General features: G+C 37.8%; 1 protein-coding gene across 1 annotated transcript in view; it reads right to left on the reverse strand.

The window, feature by feature from the left end:
* Positions 1-13,209, reverse strand: part of SLC30A9 (solute carrier family 30 member 9) — a 96,192-nt gene extending 82,983 nt beyond the window's left edge. Inside the window, exons 1-2 of the mRNA XM_014857157.3 lie at positions 12,038-13,209; positions 2,162-2,329 (exon numbers count right to left, since the gene is read on the reverse strand). Of these exons, the coding sequence (XP_014712643.1) occupies positions 2,162-2,329; positions 12,038-12,149 (280 nt within the window). The 5' untranslated portion in view covers positions 12,150-13,209. The remainder of the gene's footprint in view (positions 1-2,161; positions 2,330-12,037) is intronic.
* Positions 13,210-23,089: the final 9,880 nt, after the last annotated feature.

Consider the following 23,089-nt stretch of genomic DNA (forward strand, 5'->3'; position numbering starts at 1 on the left):
CCAACAGAGACAAAAGCAAACTCTCTATGCAGGAACGCATCTTCAATACAGAGAGACATCAAATAGTTCCAAGATATAAACTTGTATGGAAAATGAAAATGAACAACTCTCAGTTAAAAAAACAGATCTGGCAGCATGAATAAGAGCAAGAAACAGAGGAAAAAAATGATCTAGTGAGAACCAAAAGATTTCAGACAGCAGAATTTTCAGTCACAAAATATAAAATAGCTATGTTTAATATGGCTATAACAAAAGAGAAATTTGAAAATTTCTCTTTTCAAAGAGAATTTGGTTGGAGACTAACCAAGCAAGGTGAAAAATAATCTCTAGAAATGAAAAATATCATCATTGAAATTAAAAGGTCAACATATGTACCAACCAGCAGATTAGAGGAAACTAAAGAAGGAATTCGTGAACTAGGTAGACCTAAGAAAATAATCCAGAATTCAGGACAGAAAGATGAAGAAATACAAAATATGACAGAGAGGTTTAGAAACACAGAAAATAAAGCAACAAGATGTAATATATGTCTAATTGGAGTTCCAAAAGGAGATAAGAAAGAAATGAGAATAAGTAATACTTGAAGGGATAGTGACAGAAAATTGTAAAGTTCCAGAGTTGTAGAAAAATACCAATCCTCAGATCCAGGAAGCCCAACAAATCTAAAGCATGATAAACACAAATACCTACCTAGTCACTTCATAGTAAAACTGCACTTTACTCCACAGAAAAAGACTCTCAAAAATAAAGTTAATCAAATTTAAAAAGCAGTTAAATAGAAAAGAATGACCACAAAAGCATGATATCTGATTTCTCAACAGCAACAATGGAAGCCAAAGACACTGGAATAACATCTTAAATGTGCCTTTGCCATAACAATTTCCAGACCTAAAGGAACTTCTATAGGGATACACATGAAACAGAAACACAGAGAAATAAGAAAAGGTGGTTAACAAAGATTCCCAGATAAATTTAAACAAATAGCAATGTACATTTTATAGAAAGGAAAGAGCAGAACAGACACAAAATACTAGCCAACAAATAGCATTTAAGCTGGGAGGGGTGACCAGAGTAAGCATTCTAAGTTCTTTACATTTTTCAGAAGGAAAGTAAACATTCCAATTAGCTTTAGACTTTAAGTACAGACAGAGAATACACAACTCCTAAACAAGTGTGTGTATGTGGAGGGAAAAGGGGGGTAGGGGGAATAATAAAATGAGAAAAAATTTTAAAAGGCAAAAAAGGAATTTAAAAAATAGCACAAGCAAGCTCATGATACAATGGGAGAAATACATCCAAACATATCAGCAATTACAGCAAATGTAAACAGACTAAATTTCCAGTTGAAACACAAAGATAATCCAATTAGGAGGGAAAAAAGTTAAAGGATGGGAAAAATCATATCAGGCAAATACTAATGAAATCTGGTGGGAGATGCCACTAAAAAAAAGTCGTTACATAACAATAAATGGTGTAATTTATCAGTGTTATGTAACAATTCTAAATGCGTATGCATCTAGTAACACAGCCTCAAAAACATATAAAACAAAATTTTAGGGAGAGCTATAAGGAAAGACTGTCAAATCTACCATCACAGCTATCATGGTTTGAATGCCTACTTTAGAAAAGAAGTGAGGTTCAAAACTAATGAGCAAAATAGCTAACTGATAGTTAAAAAATGAATGACAGAATAAACACAAAGTAGAAAGGAGGATATAATTAAGGTAGGAGTAGTAATTAATGAAATAGGAAACACATTAAAAGATTCAAGGCAAAGACAAATTATTACTTGGAAAAAAATAAAATGGACAAAGTTCTGGCAAGATTAATCAAGAAAATAAGACAAACACCATTAAGAATGAAACAAAAGGAAATAACTACGTATGCTACTAAGGCTATACCAAGTATCATGAACTTTATGCCAATAAATCAAAAATTTAGTTTAAATGGATAAATTCCTAGAAAAAATAGAACTTACGAAAACAGCACCAAAAAGAAAGAAAAATTAAAAGAAATTAAATTAGCAGTTTAATAGCTCCCCACAAAGAAAATACTAGTCCAGATAGTTTTACAGGTAAGTTCTATCAAACATTAAAGGAACAAATCTCATACAAACTATTCCAGTATACAGAAAAAATTATTTTAAAAGATCTATACATACCTGTTTCATCAAATGATGGTACTTTTTCCACTCTGACAGTTTGTGACCCCTGTCCTTCTTTCTGAACATTTGCAGAGTACCACTTTACTTGATTCAGTGTACAAAAGCATGGATGGCTATAGGGAACCATATTTGAAAAGCTTCCAAATGTCACTAAATTCTGCCATTCTACAAGAAAAAAATTTTTTTTTAATTTCAACCTCACAATAAGAATTTTTCTACCCAATAAAACATACCTACTATAATTAGAAAGAGAATAAAGTTGCAGAATAAAAATAACAGTAAAACCTTCATTCTGTTAGATACTCGAATGCACAATGCCAAGCCATCCTCTCCATGGAGGTGTTTCACTGACCCCCTAAGTGTACAGAGACTACACTTCGTCAGGAAAAAATAAGGATAGTCTTCCTATTCTCTAATTTGTAAATTTATTTGTATGGACACTTTTTAAATACATAAAATCAAATAAAACATTCACATTATTCAGCCATTCTGAAAGGTCTCTGTCATATAATAGATACTTTTTATTTTGTATGCTGGTTCCATGCTAAAAAAATGTTGGCATAACATCTAATAGAGAACTCTGAGAGAGGGGAGGTCAGGAGGGCTTCCTACCCAAAATCACCACGTGTCCTCCTTCCAATGGCTAGAGATTTAGTCTTCTTTCATTTCACAATTAATAAGTGAATTACATTAATCAGCCTTTCGTACTATCATGGATTTTTTAAAATAAGATAATTAAATCAACATTTGGTGAGATTCCTCAGTATATGGGAATTCTAATTGAAGGAAGAATAGAAGACTAATTACAAAGCACTTCAGCTGCTGCATCTGGACTGACTGTAGGCTTTGGAGGGCTGAAACACAGAGGAAAAATATATTCCACACTTGCAACAGAGTGCTAGAAGAGTAAATCTGTCTGACTCTACTCTCATGTGACCCTCTTTCTGTTTTATTTTTTACTATAAGTACTTAGAACTCAAAAACCCTGTCTAGATATAATTTATGTATTTTCTAAAGTTTTAGGTAAAATAATGAAATTACATCATCAGAGAAAGCCAAGTTTTTCCAAGAGTGGAGGGTTAAGCATTTACGAGTTGAAACTTTTCTAGCTGCTTACAATAATCTTCCAAAGCTGTTAATTCATGTATGTGTATGTGCAGGTATATGCTTTCTGAAATCAAAAAAAAAACCTTTTTTTAATGGCTCAGAGAATTCATCAGGATAAAAACATAAGTTATTGTGAATGTTGAAGATAATTTGAAAAGTATGAGGGACATAAAGCAGCATAAGTAATCACTCAAGTTTCAGGCTTGTTCTCTTGAAAAACTTCCTGAAGTCTACTTATTCTTTCATTTATTTGGCAAATAATTGTTGAAGGCCTAGCATGTGTTTTTTAGTCATTTGTCTCTATTTCTTAAAAGCTGAGTAAAGCAAATATACCAATGCATCTTCTTGCACATTAAAACATGTAGCCTACTAGTAAAAATTCATTAGAAAAGCAAAAGCTAAAGCAAATTCTCATAAGACACCCACTCTCCAGGAAAGCCTGTTCTTCACCACGGCCGCTGGTGTTCTGACTTGTTGGCCCTATTCAAAATATCTTTTGTGATTATTACCTAACAAAGCAATATGCCACCAACACTTTTTTTTTTCCCTCCCACTGATAAAATGCTTTTACAGAGATTATGCTAAGGTGTTTAAAGAGGGATTACTCCACAGTCTAAAAATCCTTTCTCAGAAGATGACAGTATTTCCCTGACTTGATCCTGGAGTTTTTTCAAGGTCCTTCTTAGTTTTTAAAACATTTTATTACAGAAAATTTCAAACATATGCAAAGGTAGAAAAAACAGTCCAATAAATGTCCATGTACTCACTGCCCACCATCAACAGTTATCAACTTATGGTCAGTCTTGTCTCATCTCTACTTGCACCAGTATCTCCTTATCTCCATAGTAATTTGATGCAAATCTCAGACATGAAATAATTTCATTCATAAATATTTCCATATGTAGTCTGAGATAAGAACTTGTGAAAATACAGAGACACCACCATTACAAGTAAAAAAAGAAAGAATTCCTTATCCTTATTATTATCAAATATCCTCAATTTTCAATTTCCAATTGTTACAAGCATCAGAATTTTTTTGTGTGAACAGATCCTAATGAGGTCCACATATTGTGACTGAAATGTCTTTTGAGTCTCTTTTAAGCTACAGGCTGTCTTTTTTTTAGGGCAATTTTTATATTGAAGAAACCAAGTTGTTTGTCCTGAATTTTGTAGTTTTTCAGTCTGAATTTTCTTGACTTAATTTCCATGGTGTTGTTTAACCTGTTCTTCTATAAGTTCTATAAATCAATGGATATAAAGGCTGTATCCAAATTCAGGTTCTTTGTATTAGGACAACACTACTTGTTAAGTGACGATGAGCTCTTTCATCAGGAGCCACATAATATTTGTTTGTGATAGTGTCGCTTTTGTTCAACGCCTGAACCATTTATTCATTAGGTGGTTACAAAATGGTGATATTTTATCACTTCTTTATTTATTAGTCAGGGTACTTCTACAAAGAGAAAATTCCCCTCATTAATGTGGTTATTCAGCAGTATAGTTCATACAGGAAAGTCAGGCTAAATGGTTCATTCTTTCCCTTTGTTTACCACTTCCTCAAAATAATGAGTTCACTACCTACCATCCTGCAATAGTGACACATTAATTTGTATGTGTATATGTATCATTATGATTTCATAGATTTAAACATTATTTGATGTATTTCAATCCATTTTAGTCATTACCTTGATTAATGCTCAAATTGTCCCATTTCTCACCAGTATGGGTCTCTCCAAATTGACTCTTGTGTCCTTGCGACACTATTCTAGTTACCTTTGATAGCTTCCTAGCTAGCTGTTTCAAAAAGTCCTTACTGTTTCAGGTATTAGCAACTTTAAAAGTACACATCTGGCATTAACACAAGATTGAAAATTGCACAGAATTTGCAGAATACACTACCACCTTTAACATTTTATATTCTAAAAATATATAGGACCACATTTGACTCAACAAAAAAACATAATATCTAACACATAGCAGTAAAAACACAACCATTTGTTAAATAAATTACTGAATTAATTAATTAATTCTAGGAGGCAGAAAGACAGTAAAAAAGTATTACCACTCTTAATAGCCTTTCTTCAAGGTAACTTCTAAAATAAGCTACACAGGGAAGATTAGTTTGGCGCTCGAAGTTCTATGGACCTGGACAAGGACGATCTCACTGCTGCATATGTATGGGCTGTTTCTTCATCTAGACCACAGAGCTACTACTATCTTATCAGTCTAGGAACAACAATCACTCTTATCTGCTGTTATTTTACTGCTACTGCTTCTGCAGCTCCTAACGACCACTGCTACTGATCACTACTTGTCCTCTCTCTCCAATCTGGTCTGTCATCTACCATTTACTCCGGCTTTCAGAGGAAATTTGGCGGTCTTTTCAGACTGCAACAACAAACCACACAAGAAACTCTTTTCCTCCCATGCAAACAGACAATTCTGTCTACTGTGTATGTTGCTTCTGTACTAAAAACAAATGATTTCTTGCAGTTTGGAATATTTGCTTTCTGGCTAATTTCAGGACCAGAGTCAAAGCTGTAGCCTAAGTCTTCCAGAGGTCAGTCTCTTTACTTAAGAAACTATTTCAGGAGTTTTTCCCAAAATTTCTAAAGCACCGATACATTAAAAAATAAATCTAAACTAAAATTTAAATTATATTATTAAATATATTAATAATTAATATTAATATATTATATATTAAAAACTAAATCTAAAACTAAAAACTAATTACATTTATTTTTAAAGAAGTTAGTAAGTGTGAAATTAAAATACACAATAAGAAGGAGGGTAGCACCGCACAAGCTTGCTGGGCCCATAAAATACACAACATAAAATGGAAAAACTATTCTTCATGGTACTATTTATCACAGCAAAAAGAGAAAACCACTTAAATGTTCCTTAATAGAAGAATGATTAAGCTATGAAAGGTTCCTAGATTTTCTTTCTTTTTTTTTAAAGATTTTATTCTTTTCCTTTTTCTCCCCAAAGCCCCCTGGGACATAGTTGCATGTTCTTCATTGTGGGTTCTTCTAGTTACGGCATGTGGGAGGCTGCCTCAGCATGGCTTGATGAGCAGTGCCATGTCTGCGCCCAGGATTCGAACCAATGAAACACTGGGCCGCCTGCAGCGGAGCGCACAAGCTTAACCACTCGGCCACGGGGCCAGTCCCTTTACTTTTTTTTTTTTTTTTGAGGAAGATTAGCCTTGAGCTAACTGCTGCCAGTCTTCCTCTTTTTGCTGAGGAAGCCTGGCCCTGAGCTAACATCCGAGCCCATTTTCCTCTACTTTATATGTGGGACGCCTACGACAGCATGGTGTGCCAAGCAGTGCCATGTCCGCACCTGGGATCCAAACCAGCGAACCCCATGCTGCCGAGAAGCAGAACGTGCGAACTTAACCTCTGGGCCACCAGGCCGGCCCCCCTATATTTTCTTTACATATTCATTAAAGACTCTTAATAACATGGAAAAACACTCATGTTATAATGCTGCATTAAAAAAGGCAGGAGATAAAATAAAACAGTATGATTTCAACCATTAAAAATGTGACTGGTTGGGGGCCAGCCCTCTGGCCTAGTGGTTAAGATCACACGCTGTGCTTCGGCGGCCCACGGTTTCGCGGTTCAGATCCTGGGCGCAGACATGGCACCGCTCATCAGGTCACGCTACCAGGCGGTGTCCTACAGAGCACAACCATAAGGACCTACAATTAGAATATAGAACTATGTACTGGGGGGCTTTGGAGAGAAGAAGAAGAAAGAAAGAAAATAAATAAAAAATTTGTTCACAACAGGTAGTTAAAAAAATGTGACTGGTGAAATATCTGGATTACACATACACTCAATACTTTCCCATATATTCAAAAAAATGTCTAAAATTTAAAAAAATGAAAAACATATCCACCGCTAAATGACTTTTAATATCATTACTGCTAATATTAATACACTATCTCTAGTTTACTTTTATGCTTTCAGCTAGCCAAAAATGCAGGAAAATCCCTTTTATGTCTAATCATCTAGCAAGCAAAAGTGTGACCTAGACCAGGTAGCTCAACCTAGAGGACTACTGCTGATGTGAATTTTCTCCAGAATAGAGTAAGCAACAGGGAATCCATTTTCGTGAGTATGAATATGAGATGCTGGCAACTTTCCGCACTGCCTCTTGGCATACATCTCTACTACCTTGCTTAATTCTTGTTAATAACTGCTTAGAAAAAGTAAAAACAATAACAGTATCTAATACATTAAGGATTTACCAAGTGCCCTTGTCCTAAATGCTTTACCTATAGTATCACATTTTATAATTTATATCCCAAAACATATTTCAAAGCCATCTACTTCTCTCCTTTTCCATTCCTAACTACCATGCCCAACCACAATCTTGTTCGCCTATATAACTTTAATAGCCCCCCAATCATCTCCTTATTCACTCTCTCCCCTTTCTGATCCATCCTCCACACAGTGGTCAGAGTGATATTTTAAAAACATTGCCTTTCTTTTTTTAACCTATGGCCTAAAAGGCTCTGATATCTCTCCAACCTCATTTCACACCACTCCACCTTACCCAAGCCACAGCAGGTTTCTTCCTGCTCCTGAATACTAGTCTGGTTACTGGAGTTCCTATTTGTTCTGCCTGGATTGCTCTTTGCCCCAGATCTTCACCTGGCCTGCTCATTTTCATTCTTCATGCCTTGGCTCAGTCACCACCTCGTCAGAAAAGCTGGAGTCCCAGGCCAGAATATCTAATGAAATGGTCCCTGCTGGCTACTTTCTAGCCCATCACCTGCTTATTTCTTTTATAGCACTTAGATATGTTTTCTCATTCTTAGCATCTGCCCAGTACGGGTGGAAACTGTGCCTGTCTCGTTCAGCACTACACCACCAGCAACTACAAGGCCTGGCAGCTCCTTGCTGAATGATCCTCACTCGCAACAACCCCATGAGGCACATACTATGGTTAGCTTGATTTTACAGTTGAAAATTCTATCATTAACTTGAACTACCCCTGCCAAAATGGTCTTTTATAACTATCAATGTTCCTATTAGTCATTTAAGGTGGTAGAGGGGAGGGAGCTGGACACAAAAGTTAAATTCCCACTCTACTTTTCTTATGATAATAAACACTAGCAGATTAGAGACAGGAATAAAATACAAAGCTTTAATTTCTATATTCTTATTTTAAAACTACACTTTTATTAATCTTAGATTTAAGGAAAAGCATGTATCTGTTAATTTGGTATGCAGTACTTAAAGGAGCATCCTCATCTCAAATTTTTGTCAAATGAGACAAGGCATAAGTACATGAAAAAATAACTGCTCTATGCAAAGCCAAAGGTACTTTAAAAACAAAAAGGAATATATTTACTATAGAAACTAAGTAACATTTTTATTATTTAAAAGTGTATGTTTGGGGCCGGCCCAGTGGCACAGCAGTTAAGGTCGCACGTTCTGCTTCTCGGGAGCCCGGGATTCACCAGTTCGGATCCTGGGCGTGGACACGGCACCGCTTGGCAAAAGCCATGCTGTGGTAGGGGTCCCACATATAAAGCAGAGGAAGATGGGCACGGATGTTAGCTCAGGGCCAGCCTTCCTCAGCAAAAACAGGTGGATTGGTAGTAATTAGCTCAAGGCTAATCTTCCTCAAAAAAAAAAAAAAAAAGAAAGTATACGTTTATTGTAGGTCATCTGAAAAACACAAAGTTAAAATTTTTCTGGGGCCAGCCCCGTGGCCAAGTGGTTAAGTTCACGTGTTCCGTTGCGGCAGCCCAGGGTTTTGCTGGTTCGGATCCTGGGTGCAGACAGGGCACAGCTCATCAAGCCATGCTGAGGCGGCATCCCACATGCCACAACTAGAAGGACCCACAACTAAAAATATACAATTATGTTCCAGGGGGCTTTGGGGAGAAAAAGGAAAAATAAAATCTTAAAAAAAAAAATTTTCTAAAGAAACTCACTGTTAATATCACAGTATATATAATGAACTTACCGTATTTTTTCTAGTTTTATCTAATTGTTCAGCAAGAGCATTGGCCCCTGTCACTAAATATTCTTCTAAATTATGATATTTTTAGAATTTGTTGCATATATCATCAGCCCATAATAAATGTATCATATTTCAGTTTCCAACTCTTCATAACTAGTAATGTTACCAACTTATTACCATGAATAATGAACTTGTGCACACATTTTACCACATATCTAATTATTTCTTTAAAGTAAATCCCTTTGAGTAGAATTGTCAGGTTAGAAGGCATAAGCCTTTAAAGTTCTTTTTGTACAAAGAATAACTGACCTCTAAAACAATTGCCCTAATCAGTGGTAAGAGAAGTTCCTGCTTTCCTGGACTCGAAATATGAGGTATCATTATGAGAAACTTAGCCAATATGAGACAGGCAAGTAGTAAAACCTTTAAACTTCTATTTCTATGCTTATTAGTTAGTATGGAACATTTTTGCATTTTTATTGGCCACTTGAACTCCTTTATGAACTCCTTATTCATCTCCTTTGTCTATTCTTCTACTGGAATGTGCAGTGGTTTGTAAAAATTCTCTATAAATTAGGGATACTAGCTCTACACAGCAGTCACTGTTTATCGAGCATTTGAATTGTGGCTGGTCTGAATTAAGATGTGTTCAAAATGTAAAATACACACTAGACTTCAAAGATTTAGTAGAAAAAGATAACGTAAAATGTCTCCATAATTTTTATATTGCTTTTATACTGAAACATTTTGAATATACCAGATAAATTACTAAAATTAGTTTCATCTGTTGTTATTTTTTTACTATGGCTATCAGACAACTCAAAATAACATGCGTGGCTCACATGGTATTTCTTTTGAACAGTGCTGCTCTAGACTACTGTTTTCCTTTTCACCTCCAAATGTTTTCAGTGCTGGTTTGCCATAACAGGCATTTTTTATTTCTAAGTATGCAAATAAAGCAATTGTATCTCTCTCTCCTTATTCTTTGTAAGTTTTTCCCAGCCACACAGGAATTTTCAAAGCATAAACTAAACTTTACTTCTTGATAAGAAAAACATCTGTTTTTAGAATTTCTTCCCAAAATATTTTCGAGTATTCTTTTCTTCTTACATGCAACCAACTTAAATAGTCCTCTTTTTTTAAATGATTTTTAAAGTTTCCCATAATTATGATTGGTCTTTTTAAAACTGTTTCAGTATTACGGAAACTAAATTTTCACAAACAAGGTTACTTTTAAAACCTACTAAGTGTTTTTAAGTGTGAAAACATATTTTAATTTTTTGGTACTAAACATTCCGAAGAACTTTGCAAAGTCATTCTGACTGGTGAAATAGGTAATTATCATCTGTGGTTCACAGATGGTTGAGACAAAGAGCATATAATTTTCGACATGATGACAGCTACAGAGAATAGAGATTACAAATTAGACTATTACAAATCCTTTTACCAACAACCAACACTTAAAGGGCAGTTTAAATTCAACAGCCACTACATCTAATTTAAGTGTAAAATGCTGAAATTGCTTGGTCAATAGAAGCAATTATGCCAGAAAATTTACTTGGGGATCTTGTAGTACAGTGTAACTAGATAATTCATTTTGTTCATAAGAAAACCAACTATATTGCCAATATAAGCAAACTCAACAATTATACTTTTCTATCACCATCAAAAAGCCCCAAGAACAGTGCTGATAAAATTAACCCTTCTGAAATTTTAAGATCCAGTATTTACATTTACTGCAAATAAAAGATACGAATATACTCTAATTTATTTGCACAGCATGGGCGTTACTATAGCTTATATTACTAACAAACTTGAATGACCGGACTACAACTTGCAACTTCCGCGAAGTCACAAACGTGCTACAAGTTTTTTCAAACATAAATTTTGGGGAAACGTTTCTACAAATACTCTTTGCATCCCCAAGAATCTGGGGGATTAGATTAGGGGCAGATTTGGTTCTGTCTTCTCCCTCATTGTTCCTATCAGTTCTCCGGTGTCAAGCTACAGCGTGCCAAGGTATGACAAAAACAGAGGTAGCCTGATTAAAAACTTACGAGTACAACGTTATTTTGGAAACTCTCAGACAACGTAAATTTCAGTCAGAAAAGAATGTTGAAGGAGAGAGATAAAAATTCTCATCAACCACCTTTTTCTAGGTTACAGCCTCCAGTAGACACTTTTTCACCAAAAAGACTCTTCAACAGAACTGATCAGTTCTTTTGTTTTTCCGTCCCAAACCGGGCTCATTCAATGACTGTGAGTTGGTCAGACCTTCACACTCATGAATGACTCATATGCTGAGTAGCATCCCTCGTCTCCTTTTAGGAAATTTAAGAAAACAAGTTGGGGGTACGAAAAAATAAGCAAGGCAAGAAAATCTACTCAGCCCAAAGTGCTCACTGAAGGTGAGTCGGTGAGCTCAAAAGACCCAGGAACTTTGGGGAGTCCGCATTTCTCACTGCCTAGGGGGTTTACCGAGGGACACTGCGGTGCGCACGTAATTTTTTATTTGGGACAATGTGGTCGGCTTCAAGGATGCGACCCGAGCGGAGAGCTGCCCATAAGTTCCCGCGGGGGCGAAACCAGGGTTAGAGAGGCCTGCCGGGAGGCCCCGCGCGCTGGGCAGGCTGAACTGCAAAGGCGAGACCCGAAAGAAAGGTTCTGGGGCTGCGGAAAAGCAAGCCGGCGTCCCGTCTGGGACGCGGCGCCGAGCGCCGAACCCGACCCCGTCCTCCAGGCCGGCTTCCGCAGAGTCAGTGACCGGGGCGGGACACTCACCCTGGCGCTCGCTGGAGCCGCGGGCCGCCGCCCTGCAGTGCAGACGGAGCCGGCACAGGGAGGACCAGCTACATCTGTGGGCCGCAGCGGCGGCGGCCAAGCCCGGTAACATTCTGGCGGGGCAAAGGCCCCCACTGGGACACCGCCTCCTGCCTCCGCGCCGCCACCAGCACCAACTGACTCCATAGACCACACACCAGCTAAGACGGACGCCGGCGCCGCCGTGGGCGGCCTCAGCCACCCGGAAATGGCCACGTCATTTAGCGTCGCCGGCCATCTAGGCAGCGGAAGTGACGTGTGTGCGGTGCGAGAATCGCGAGGCCTTGCCTGCGCCGACCCGTCTGGGCCGCGTGAGGAGGGCGTGGCTGCAGAGGAAGTTTGGGCTCCGCCCCGTCTTTTTTCGCACCTGTTCTTGGATATCGCTGCTTAAGTTGTTTGCGTTTTAGCAGCTGGAGAAGCCTTGAGAGAAGTGACAGCCTTTGGGACCTCTGCTTGATTTTTATCTTCGGGGCTGCAAACCTGCGCCACGGTGTTGGAAATGAGAGGAAAGGTGGGAAGAAAGGACTGCAGCCTTCTGAGCCTCTCTCCAGAACCTTCCTAGATAAGCCCAAGCGGCGGCTAAGTGTTCTCAGTACCCTCTGATCCTTTACCACGGTACATCGTCCCTTGTAACACCGTTTTGTAGCCAGTACATGAAGGCAAGTACCCACTTCGGAATCAGTTACTTGCCCTACTAATCTCTGAACCTCAGATTCTCGAATGTAATATAATAAAATAAGACTTGTATATATTCAAGGTTTGTCTGGGTAAACGGAGATGTGCAGATACCGGTACAGGCGTTAGTCTGGTCCTAGAGAGAAAGAGACCGGAACAGTATTCACCACGGCGTTAACTGTATTTATCTGTGATATCTTCGCTCAGGTCTGACTTCAACTTGAGAGGTCTGCCTTGACCACCCTAGCCATAGTAGGCCTGCTTATTGTCTACCCCGTTGTCCTGTATACTTTTCTTCAAAACACTTGTCACTGTTTGAAATTATCTATGTATTTATTTTTTTATTTTCTGTTTCTCAGAATAGAAAATAAGCGTCATGCTGCTGGAATCTTGTGTTTTGTACATTGGTGCTTCCAAGGGACTAAAACAATGCCTGGCACAAATAAATTAATTGAATGGAATGCATGATAGTTTGTTTTAAAATTAATCTGAGTCGCTTTATGTTACTACAAAATAACTATTTCAAGGGGAAATAAATTAGCATGTTACTAATTTTGAGAGAATCAATAGTCTTTTATGCTGATTGAGATAAGTATAACCAGATTAGTGAGGTCATAGTGATTAAATTATCACAAGAATGGTAAGCAAGTTTAATTCCTATGAAAAACATAGTTTAAAACATTAAGTGGTGAAACATTAAAAAATGCTGTTCCATAAATATTCATAACCTCAAGATTACTCAAAAATCTGAATATTACTGGAAAGTTCTTATCCCTTCCCTGTAAATAGATTTTACAGATTGTAAAGAGATTGCAAACAGAAATTCAACTTTATAATATAAAATACATAAAGTCTTAACCCTAATTTTATGGTAGCTATATGTAAATATCCATTAACCTTTGCTATAATGCTAACCTAAAAGCTTCGTATTCTTAAACTAGCCCCTGGTTTCAGATATCGTATTACTCAAAATTGATCAAAGCTTCTTAGAGTTTATTTTTATTATGTATAATAGGATTTTAATTTTCTTTTTGTTTATATGTATTTTCTAATCATTCTTAGAGGACTATTCATTCCTTTTGTGATAAGAAACATTTTTTTAAATACTTTTTTGCAGGGTTATTAAAATAATTTTAATAACACAGCTGGGTGATGTATAGAATGTAATGCTGGTGCATAGTACATTTTGACTATATGTTTTTTCCTACCCTCCTTTCCCCTGATATAGCTGGGGTATAACTTGACTTAGACACTGTGTTCATTTTGATAAACCTCCAGAAGCCTTGACTGGCCCAATGAGTTTGAAGAACAGTGGCTCACGCTGTGTTAACTTGTTTAACTCGCACAATGCTGCATCACATAATAAGGTCTCTGTGGACTTGGATTAAAGTACTTCTGCAGTCTTGGTGTTTACACCTCTATTGTCATGATATACTTGTCCTATTGGATAGTCCTCAAAATTTTCCCAAGTGCTGAAAATTAAGGCAATGTCAGTTTTAGAGTTCCTTAGGGGAATTTCCTTTGACCCTAAATTCTTTGAGAAATTCCATCCTTACAAAGAGACTTGACTTTAATGTGCCACTTGTGACACATTCAGCAACTGCCTATGTGTACTAAACAGGTAAGATTCCAGCACCATGGAGCTTATTTTCTATTGGAGGAGACAGAAAATTTAAAAATAAGCACATAGATAATTTCAAATAGTTATATTATTAATAGTAATATTGATCCTTTACTAATTGCCATACTCTCTGTGCGTTATCTCATTCATAACACCTGAGCAAGTTATAGGTGAGGAAACCAAGTCACAAACATCTTGCTCTTAACCACCACACGTTACTTTATAAGTCAGTGGGTTTGTCCTTTGGAAGACAATATGAGGTCTTTCAAAAGACTTAATGACAACGTGGTCTTTCATTGTTTTCTGAAATGTCAGTCAAGAGAGAGCATTTCTCCAGGTTTTTTTACACCATTTTATGTGTGATCAACATGATATTAAATTGTCTGAGTTTCACGAAGATTTGTCATATAAATAGATGCCTAAATATAGGTAACTATTAAGTCAGACAGATGGAAATAGAAGTAGAAAAGGGGTGAGGTGTCATTTGATTATTACTGTACACCACAACTCCTGCAAGATTTTCTGTCAATTCTGAAGAAGTTCCAACATCTTTCAGAAATTTGCTTCTCTAATTGAGCTGACTGTCCCTTAATTTCATCTTCTCTATAGCTTTGGGAAAATAATGATTTTCATCATAGGACAAACTTGGCTGTTTATCTGGGAAACTGACTTTGATAATCCATTACAAGATAAAATGAGTGGTTTACAAGATAAAGAGAGTGGTTGTATCATGAGGCTTACCAAAAACACAAATTTAATTTTGAACACAGATATATTTGTTGGCGTAATGTTTTTGCCTGAAACTGAGGGAGAAGCGAGATTGCCCACCTGAGCACTTAAAAAGAAAATGGCTTACATGTGGATAAAAGGGAGACTATCTGGCCACACCCAAGGGTGTCATTCCCTGCTGTCTAACCACAGTTAGGAGCAACGTGGGTCTGCACAAACACATTTTGTGTGTAGGCAAACTTCTCTTACATAAGCAAAGGAAGCAAAACTCAGAGTTGATACGGTTTCTGACCAGGTTGCTAATCCTGATCTCCATTATTCAGAGAAGTCGTGGGATTTTCCCAAGATCACTCAGCAGGGATGGGCTAGAACATAAAAGCAGACTCAAGTCCTCTGACCCCAAATCTGTGTATGTGCTTGAGTGAGCATGGGGCTGGGCGAGGGGCGTGGCGGGGGGTGGGGGGTTGCTCTGATAGGTTTTCTCTCCATGTTATTCTGTGAAGTTACTTGTGAGGTTTTTTAAATCACAATTATTACATGAAATAACCATATAGTACTCCACTACCAGTAAGCAGGTTCACTCTGCTGCTTCCATCCAGAAATAAAAAGGAGTATGATTTCTCCAATGATGACCATATTTCTGGGTTCTAGCTCTCTTATTCAACTCTTCTTAGCTTCTCCAATAATACCTCCTTCTCAGAAAGTTGGGAAAAATACTTATATATATATCTTCTACCATGCACCCCTCCCCTCCCTTTCCTCAGAGATTAGTGAACAAGATTGGGATTACAGGTATTACAGATAGGAAAATCAAGTTACTAAATACTCCTGGGGGCAGAAGAGACTGAACTGCTTGATAACCTTCATCTTTGAGGAAATAAGGTGGGGACTGAGAGCATATAGATTTGGTACTTTGGGGGAGGGCAGCATTTGTGAAGAGTCAGTTTCTTCCCCAGAGTCACAGGTGGGGACACCAAGAAAAATTCTCATTAAGTTTTTCAAAATTTAACTTTTTATTGAAGTATACTACACAGAAGAAGGCACAAATCTTAATGGGTACAGCTGTAAGAATTTTAACTAGTGAACAAAACTGTAACCAGTATATAGCATTGCCAGCTTCCCAGAAGCCTCCCTTCCAGTCACTACCCTCCCACCCCTCAAGTGTACCACTAATTGTTGCTTCCAACAACATAGATTAATTTTGCCCGTGTGGGGACTTTATATGGATGAATTGTACACTTTGTGCTCTTTCAGAGTACATGTGAATGAGTCTGGCTTCTTTTTCTCAACATTATGTTACAATAAGGAATAAGTCAATTGAAGAATTTCACATTTGTCTTCATACTTAAACAGAAGTACATAAGGGATTTTCCAAACCCCTTTCCAAAGAATTGGGGTAAATGGAGAAATTTAATAAATAGAAAAGAACTAAACAAGCAAAAGGAAATAAGCAGCAAAAATGTTTTTAAAAAGCTAAAAGTATTTTAGAAAGTGCCAAAAGAATAATTACTAAACCTATATGGCTGTGACAAATGAATTGTAATCAGAGGCCAGAGTACAAAAAAATATTCATTAACTTGCACTGTAGCACCTGCTACATGTTATTTCAGCAACTGAACTGTACAGTAATGACACTGAATTCTAAACTTAAATATCTAATAATTTAGCAAAGTCATTCCTGTTCCACACTTGCAAAAAAAAAAAAAAGAAAGGTTATAGAAAAAGTGGCTAAATAGTATCAAGACTAGTCGTAGAATCTAATATATCATTTAAACTGGCCAGCAGGCTGCTCCCTGACCTAGCTGTTGAATATAGCAGTTTTTCTGGTAACAGGTGAAAAGCTCTGAGACACCCCAATATTTTACACCCTTGCTGCTTTAAGTTCTGATAATGGGCTCACACTCATTCCTTTTCCAGGAGTAAAGCATCAGGTTGTTTACTCACTCCACCCCCCAGCCAAGGAGTACGTCTTCATGATGGAAACCATACTCCAGGCAATGGGTTTGGGCTGTTATTTACCAGATGTCAAGTCAGAAAATATGCAACTGATAAAGCTTAGAAATAAGGTCATGAATGAAGAAAAATAAATTTGAAAGCAAACATATTGTTTAACAGTTGCTATCAGAAACAAATTCTGGATTAAACATAAAATTTTTAACAAAATTCAGGCCTCCTGACTTGGAATTTTTTTAAAAAATGATAGAATTCAGTGCCAGTGAAGGACATTTATCATATTTTCTGTCTGCCCAGCATATTTTGAACATACTTCCAATATCTGGTGAATTTTCCACCTTGTAGGTCCACCTCCCCAAGGTAGAAGGTTGGAACTTGCTTTCCCAGGCTCCTTTGCAGCTAGGGCCCACAGATATGACAAAGGCTGCAACCAACCATCAGAAATCCATGAGAGGCTTCAATCTGAAAGAAAGTAATGGGAAAAACAGAGCATCTCATGGAATATATTTTCATGAGGGGAGAGGTGTGAAGTAAAGATACATCCAGTTTTAAGAGGTGGTAGGGAGAAAAGTGCTGGAGAGTGTCCCAGCAATAGTGGTGGCTGTCTCCAATGGAAACTGCAATAAGAAGCTGCTTCGTTCCTGGTTGTACTTTCCAAGCCTGATTCTCCACTCCTTCCAGATTTTCTTAGCTACACAATATTCTTTTAAAAAGGATCCTTGGAGCCGGCCCAGTGGCGCAGCGGTTAAGTACGCACATTCCGCGTTGGCGGCCCAGGGTTCACCGGTTCAGATCCCAGGTGCAGCCATGGCACCGGTCATCAAGCCATGCTGTGGCAGGCATCCCACATATAAAAGTAGAGGATGATGGGCACGGATGTTAGCTCAGGGCCAGTCTTCCTCAGCAAAAAGAGGAGGATCGGCAGATGTTGGCTCAGGGCTGATCTTCCTCAAAATAATTAATTAAAAAGAAAAAAGGAGTCTTTTCTGTTTCACTAACTAGGGTGGATTTTGTTTCAAGGATTCAGTGTGTATTTTTGGAGTGCCTACTATGTTCTAGGAACCTGCTTTTAGCAATGAAAAAACAGAAACAGATTATTGTCTCAGTGAAGCTTACACTCTGGTAGGGGAGACAAATAATAAACAAAATAAATAAATATAATGCTATGTGCTATATGATAGCATTATAAAACAATAAGTACTATAGAGAAAAATAAAGGAGGAAAGGAGAAGAAAGGCCAGTGCAGAGGTGGCATGTAGTGTATTTAAACAGGTCGTCAGGAAAGGTTTCACCAAGGTGGCATTTGAATAAAGATCTGAAGAGGGTAAAGGAATGAGTCAAATGGGTATCCAGGACAACATTCTAGGTAGAAGGGACACAGGGAGTACTTGTGTGCTTGGAGCAGGAGTGTGTTTGGCACATTCAAGGAAGAGCAAGGAAGCCAGTATGGCCAGAACACAGTAAGCAAAGAGAAAAGTAGTAGGAGATGAGCACTAAGAGGAAAGTGGTGAAGTAGGCGCTGGTAGGTCACTGCAGTGACTGCTAGAGTGGAAGCCGCTGAGGGTTTTGTACAGAGGAGACGTGTTTGGATATATGATTTAACAGGGTCATTGTGATTGCTGCATTGAAAACAGAAATGGGAAGGGGGCTGGCAAAAGCAGAAGAAAGAGAAAAGTGAGGAAGTCGTTGTAAGGGGTGAGAGATGAAGGTGGTTTGGTCCATGGTGGCAACTGAGGCTAGTGAAGAGAAATAGTCTGGTTCTGGATATATCTTGAAGGTATAACTAATATGATTTATTGATGGATTGGTTTGGGGATATTCCAATGACTTAACACTTCTTGACAATAAGGATTAGCATATATGAGTTAATATGCTTTCTAAGAATCAAAAGGTAGAAATATATGCCCTCTCAACATTATTAGTAATAATTATTAGTAATAATCTTTTTACATTGATATAGAGCTTTAACATTAATACTATCTGATACATATAATGATGTATATTATCATTACTATGCTGTCATTTTAAAAATATTTATTTTCAGTGCTTACAATGTGCAAGACATGGTAATTTGACAACATCACCAAAAATTTAAATAGCACTAGAGTTTACAAAGCACTTTAACATCCATTATTAAACTTACAACCATTTTAAGAGACAGCTATTATCTTTTTTTTTTTTTTTCCGTTGGGAAAGATTCACCCTGAGCTAATGTCTATTGCCAGTCTTCCTCTCTCTTTTTTTTCTCCCCAAAGCCACAGTACATAGTTGTATAGTCTAGTTGTAGGTCCTTCTAGTTCTTCTATGTGAGCCACCACCACAGCATGGCTACTGACACACGGATGGTGTGATTCTGCAATGGGAAAACAAACCCGGCCACAGAAGTGGAGCTTGCTGAACTTTAACCACAAGGCCATCAGTGCTGGCTCTTATGTATTTTAAATATAAGGAAACTGAGACCTAGAAATGTAAATGACTGGCCTCAGGTCACCTACTAGTAAGTGGCAAAGCCAGCCTTGAACATGGCCAGATCCTTTAACTCACAGATGAAAGTGCTATATCACAGCTATACTCTAAAGTGGCATTCCACCATCTCCTAAGTTTCAGTTTTATTTCTTAGTTATAAAATACTTTGTGCATTTGTATTTTGAACACTAAGCCCATAGACTATGGACAGAATTGTGCCCCTGCCACCAAATTCTTATGTTGAAGTCCTAACCCCCAGTGTGACTATATTTGGAGATAGGGCCTTTAGGAGGTAATCTAGGTTAAATGAGGTCATAAGGATATGGCCCTTAGTCAGTAGGACTGATGGCCTTATAAGAGGAGGAGGAGAGTGGCATCTTTCTCTCTCTCTCTCTCTCCACGTACACATGCCAAGGAAAGGCTAGCTGAACATGGAGTGAGATGGTGGCTACCTACAAGCCAAGAAAAGAGGCCTCAGAATGAAATCTACCTTGCTGGCACCTTGACCTTGGACTCCCCAGACTCCAAAACTGTGAGAAAATAAATTTCTGATGTTTGTCACTCAGCCTATGATATTGTATGGCAGCCCAAGCAGACTGATACACCCTATTATGGAAGAGAAAGGTGGTTTAATCTATAACAAAAGTCTTAATGTTGGCCAATTCAGTGTACACATAAAATCCCAAAGAATGTTCAATCACAACTTCATTTTCAAGCCATGTAATGCAAACCCCACAAAGTCCACAAGTCCACAAGCCAGTCACGGTTTGTTTTTGTTTTTTCTTTTTCTTCCCAAAGCTCCCCAGCACATAGTTATATATTCTAGTTGTAGGTCCCTCTGGTTGTGCTGTGGGACGCCACTTCAGCATGGCTTGATGAGCGGTGCTAAGTCCACACCCAGAATCTGAACTGGTGAAGCCCTGGGCTGCTGGAGCAGAGCACACAAACAACCACTGGGCCAGCCCCTAGAGTCACTGTTTTAATCTATTCAACTTGCTGCTAAGCTCCCTTCACAGCCATGGAGTCTTAGTCCTAGACTCTTGGGGAGAAACATGTAGTAACACCAAGGTCTCTGACAATCTCCTTCATACCTTCAATATCTGCATTGTCCAATACATTAGTGACTAGTCATATGTGGAGACTGAGCATTTGATATGTAGCTAGTCTGAATTGAGATGTGTTATAAGAACAAAATACATACCGGATTTTGAAGACTTAATATGAAAAAAAGAATGTAAAATATATTATTAGAGACTGTTGAAATGATATTTTTGATATAGTGGGTTAAATAAAATATATTACAAAAATTAGTTTCACCTGTTTCTTTTTACTGTTTTTAATGTGCTACTGGAAAATTTAAAATGACTCATATGTGGCTCACATTTGTGCCTTGCATTGTATTTCTGTCGGACAGCGTGGCTCTATACACACACAGTCTCTTAGTCCTTCTAATATACTCATTCTTTGCTTAAAGTCTTCTTGGGTCTTGCCTCCAAAGGATGTTGTCAATCTTTCTCTGCTCCAACTGGTTCTGCTTTTGGTAGTGGGCAGTTTTCAGAACTTGAGTATGCACGAGGCAGGGGGGAGAAGTCCTCATGGGGGTCTGACCCCCAGATAAAGTATCTCTTGCAATTAAATCTTTCCTCACTGCACTGATACTTTTTCTCGTTCACTACTTTAGGTAACATTATTTTAAAAACACCCTTCTATTAATGTAGCCTTTAGAATTTAACATTCTAGAAAATAGAAGGGAGTGGCAGGGAAGAAAATCTCATCCCACCATACATGCACTAATGATTTTGATCCTATATCATTCTATTTTTCAAAAGAGAAAACGTATGAAGAGTGGTTAAATGCATTACCCAAGGTCACAGATCTGTATGAAGTACTTACTACTGAAACCTGGGTTCTGACCGTTATTCTGTGCTCTTATCATTATATCACAGTATCACATAATCTCCAAAATTTAAACTTTTTTTGACAATTGAAAATTTTACAGTACCTGGGTAGGGGAGAAAATGGGAAGTGGTCATGGTTACAAACATCAATTATTACTAAACATACCTGGAAAATAATTGTAGTTATTTTCTTACCGGGATATAGATAAGTGGCAAATTACATTAACAACTACTCAATTTATTCAATAAAGCTCTCCACAGAATTATTCTAAATTACAGATGATGACAGACAGAATGTTTTGAGCCCTTATATGTGAAGCACTACGCTAAACACTCTGTGCTTGAGCTCATTTTATCATCTCACAATGTATGGGGTATTATCCCCATTTTACAGGAGAAACGGAGATCACATTGCTAAGACCTGACTGGAACCAGATCTGTCAGGCTTCAGAGCCCTAGATCTTGGCCATACTCTACTGTCTTCCAATGATAATGGTCTTACCTCCACAACTTCCTAGGTGTCTCACTTGGGATAAGAATCAAGTCACTCCCAATTTCTGGCAGATTCCCTAAAGAAGACAGGATTGTAATTCTGGGCCTCATTTTCTGCACATTAAGATAAATTTAGTTTCGAGCATTTCTTAGACTATTTTTTGCATCCTTCTTATGCTTTCATTTGGGATAATTCAGAAAGAGCATACTTTGGAAAGGACTTTTAATCATTTACTCATTTTGAAGATGTCCTTCTGGAGAGAGCTCTTACAGAGGTTGATCTGATTTTGCCAAGTAATAGCACTTTTGCTTTCTGTCCCTTGCATAAGCCTTTATGCCCCTGGAATTGTGAGAGTAAAAACAATCTGTCAACACAAGACTTTGCATTTTAATGAGAGAAAAAGAAAAAAAAATTCTTAACAGGTCCAAAGTTTCTTTTTTGCCCAGAAAGATATTGACTTAAAACTTGGTAACATAAGTTTTAACCAACACTGATTCATCAAGTAGGATCTTGAGGGAAGTTCTTTAAATTCCAAGAGTCCCAGAATCTCCTAAGGTAAAATGAGAAACATAATATTATATACAAGTAGCTATTTTTTTGTACAAACCTTTACAGTGTACAAATATGTCCCCCTCAAACAATCCTCAAAATAATTCTCTACTGGCCACATTCTACGAATGAGGAAATTGAGGCCCAGGGAAACTGAGAGAATGTCTAAAGATTGGAACCACCATTTATGGACTTTCTGACGTTACTCCTGATGTGAATATGTGTTTGTAACTCCTTGATCATATTTTAACATATGAGCTAGTATGTTGGTTGAATCCATCACCAGGAGGAAAACTGGAGACATCCTGAATAAAAAGGGAGCCCAGAGAATGTGGCAAAACATTTATTTACTTTTCCCATGGAGTATTTTATCAGATCATATCACAGAGTCCACCTCAGAAAGACCGTAGTCCCATTTCTTTCTTGGCTCCTTACCTCTCCACTGTCTCCACCCCTCTACCCATGCCTTCTCCCAGATCTTTTCCTGCCTCCTGCCTCCTGTTAGGTTCCCATTTCTACCTTGGACTGGCAATAAAGGATCATTCAGGTTTCATCTATCTTGGGAGGAGGCTTTGGGTCCTTCAGATTCTTCAGAATGAAACCCTACCAAACAAAACGTTCTCTTGTTA

Source organism: Equus asinus, chromosome 3, assembly GCF_041296235.1.
Source record: "Equus asinus isolate D_3611 breed Donkey chromosome 3, EquAss-T2T_v2, whole genome shotgun sequence".
Taxonomy (NCBI): domain Eukaryota; kingdom Metazoa; phylum Chordata; class Mammalia; order Perissodactyla; family Equidae; genus Equus; species Equus asinus.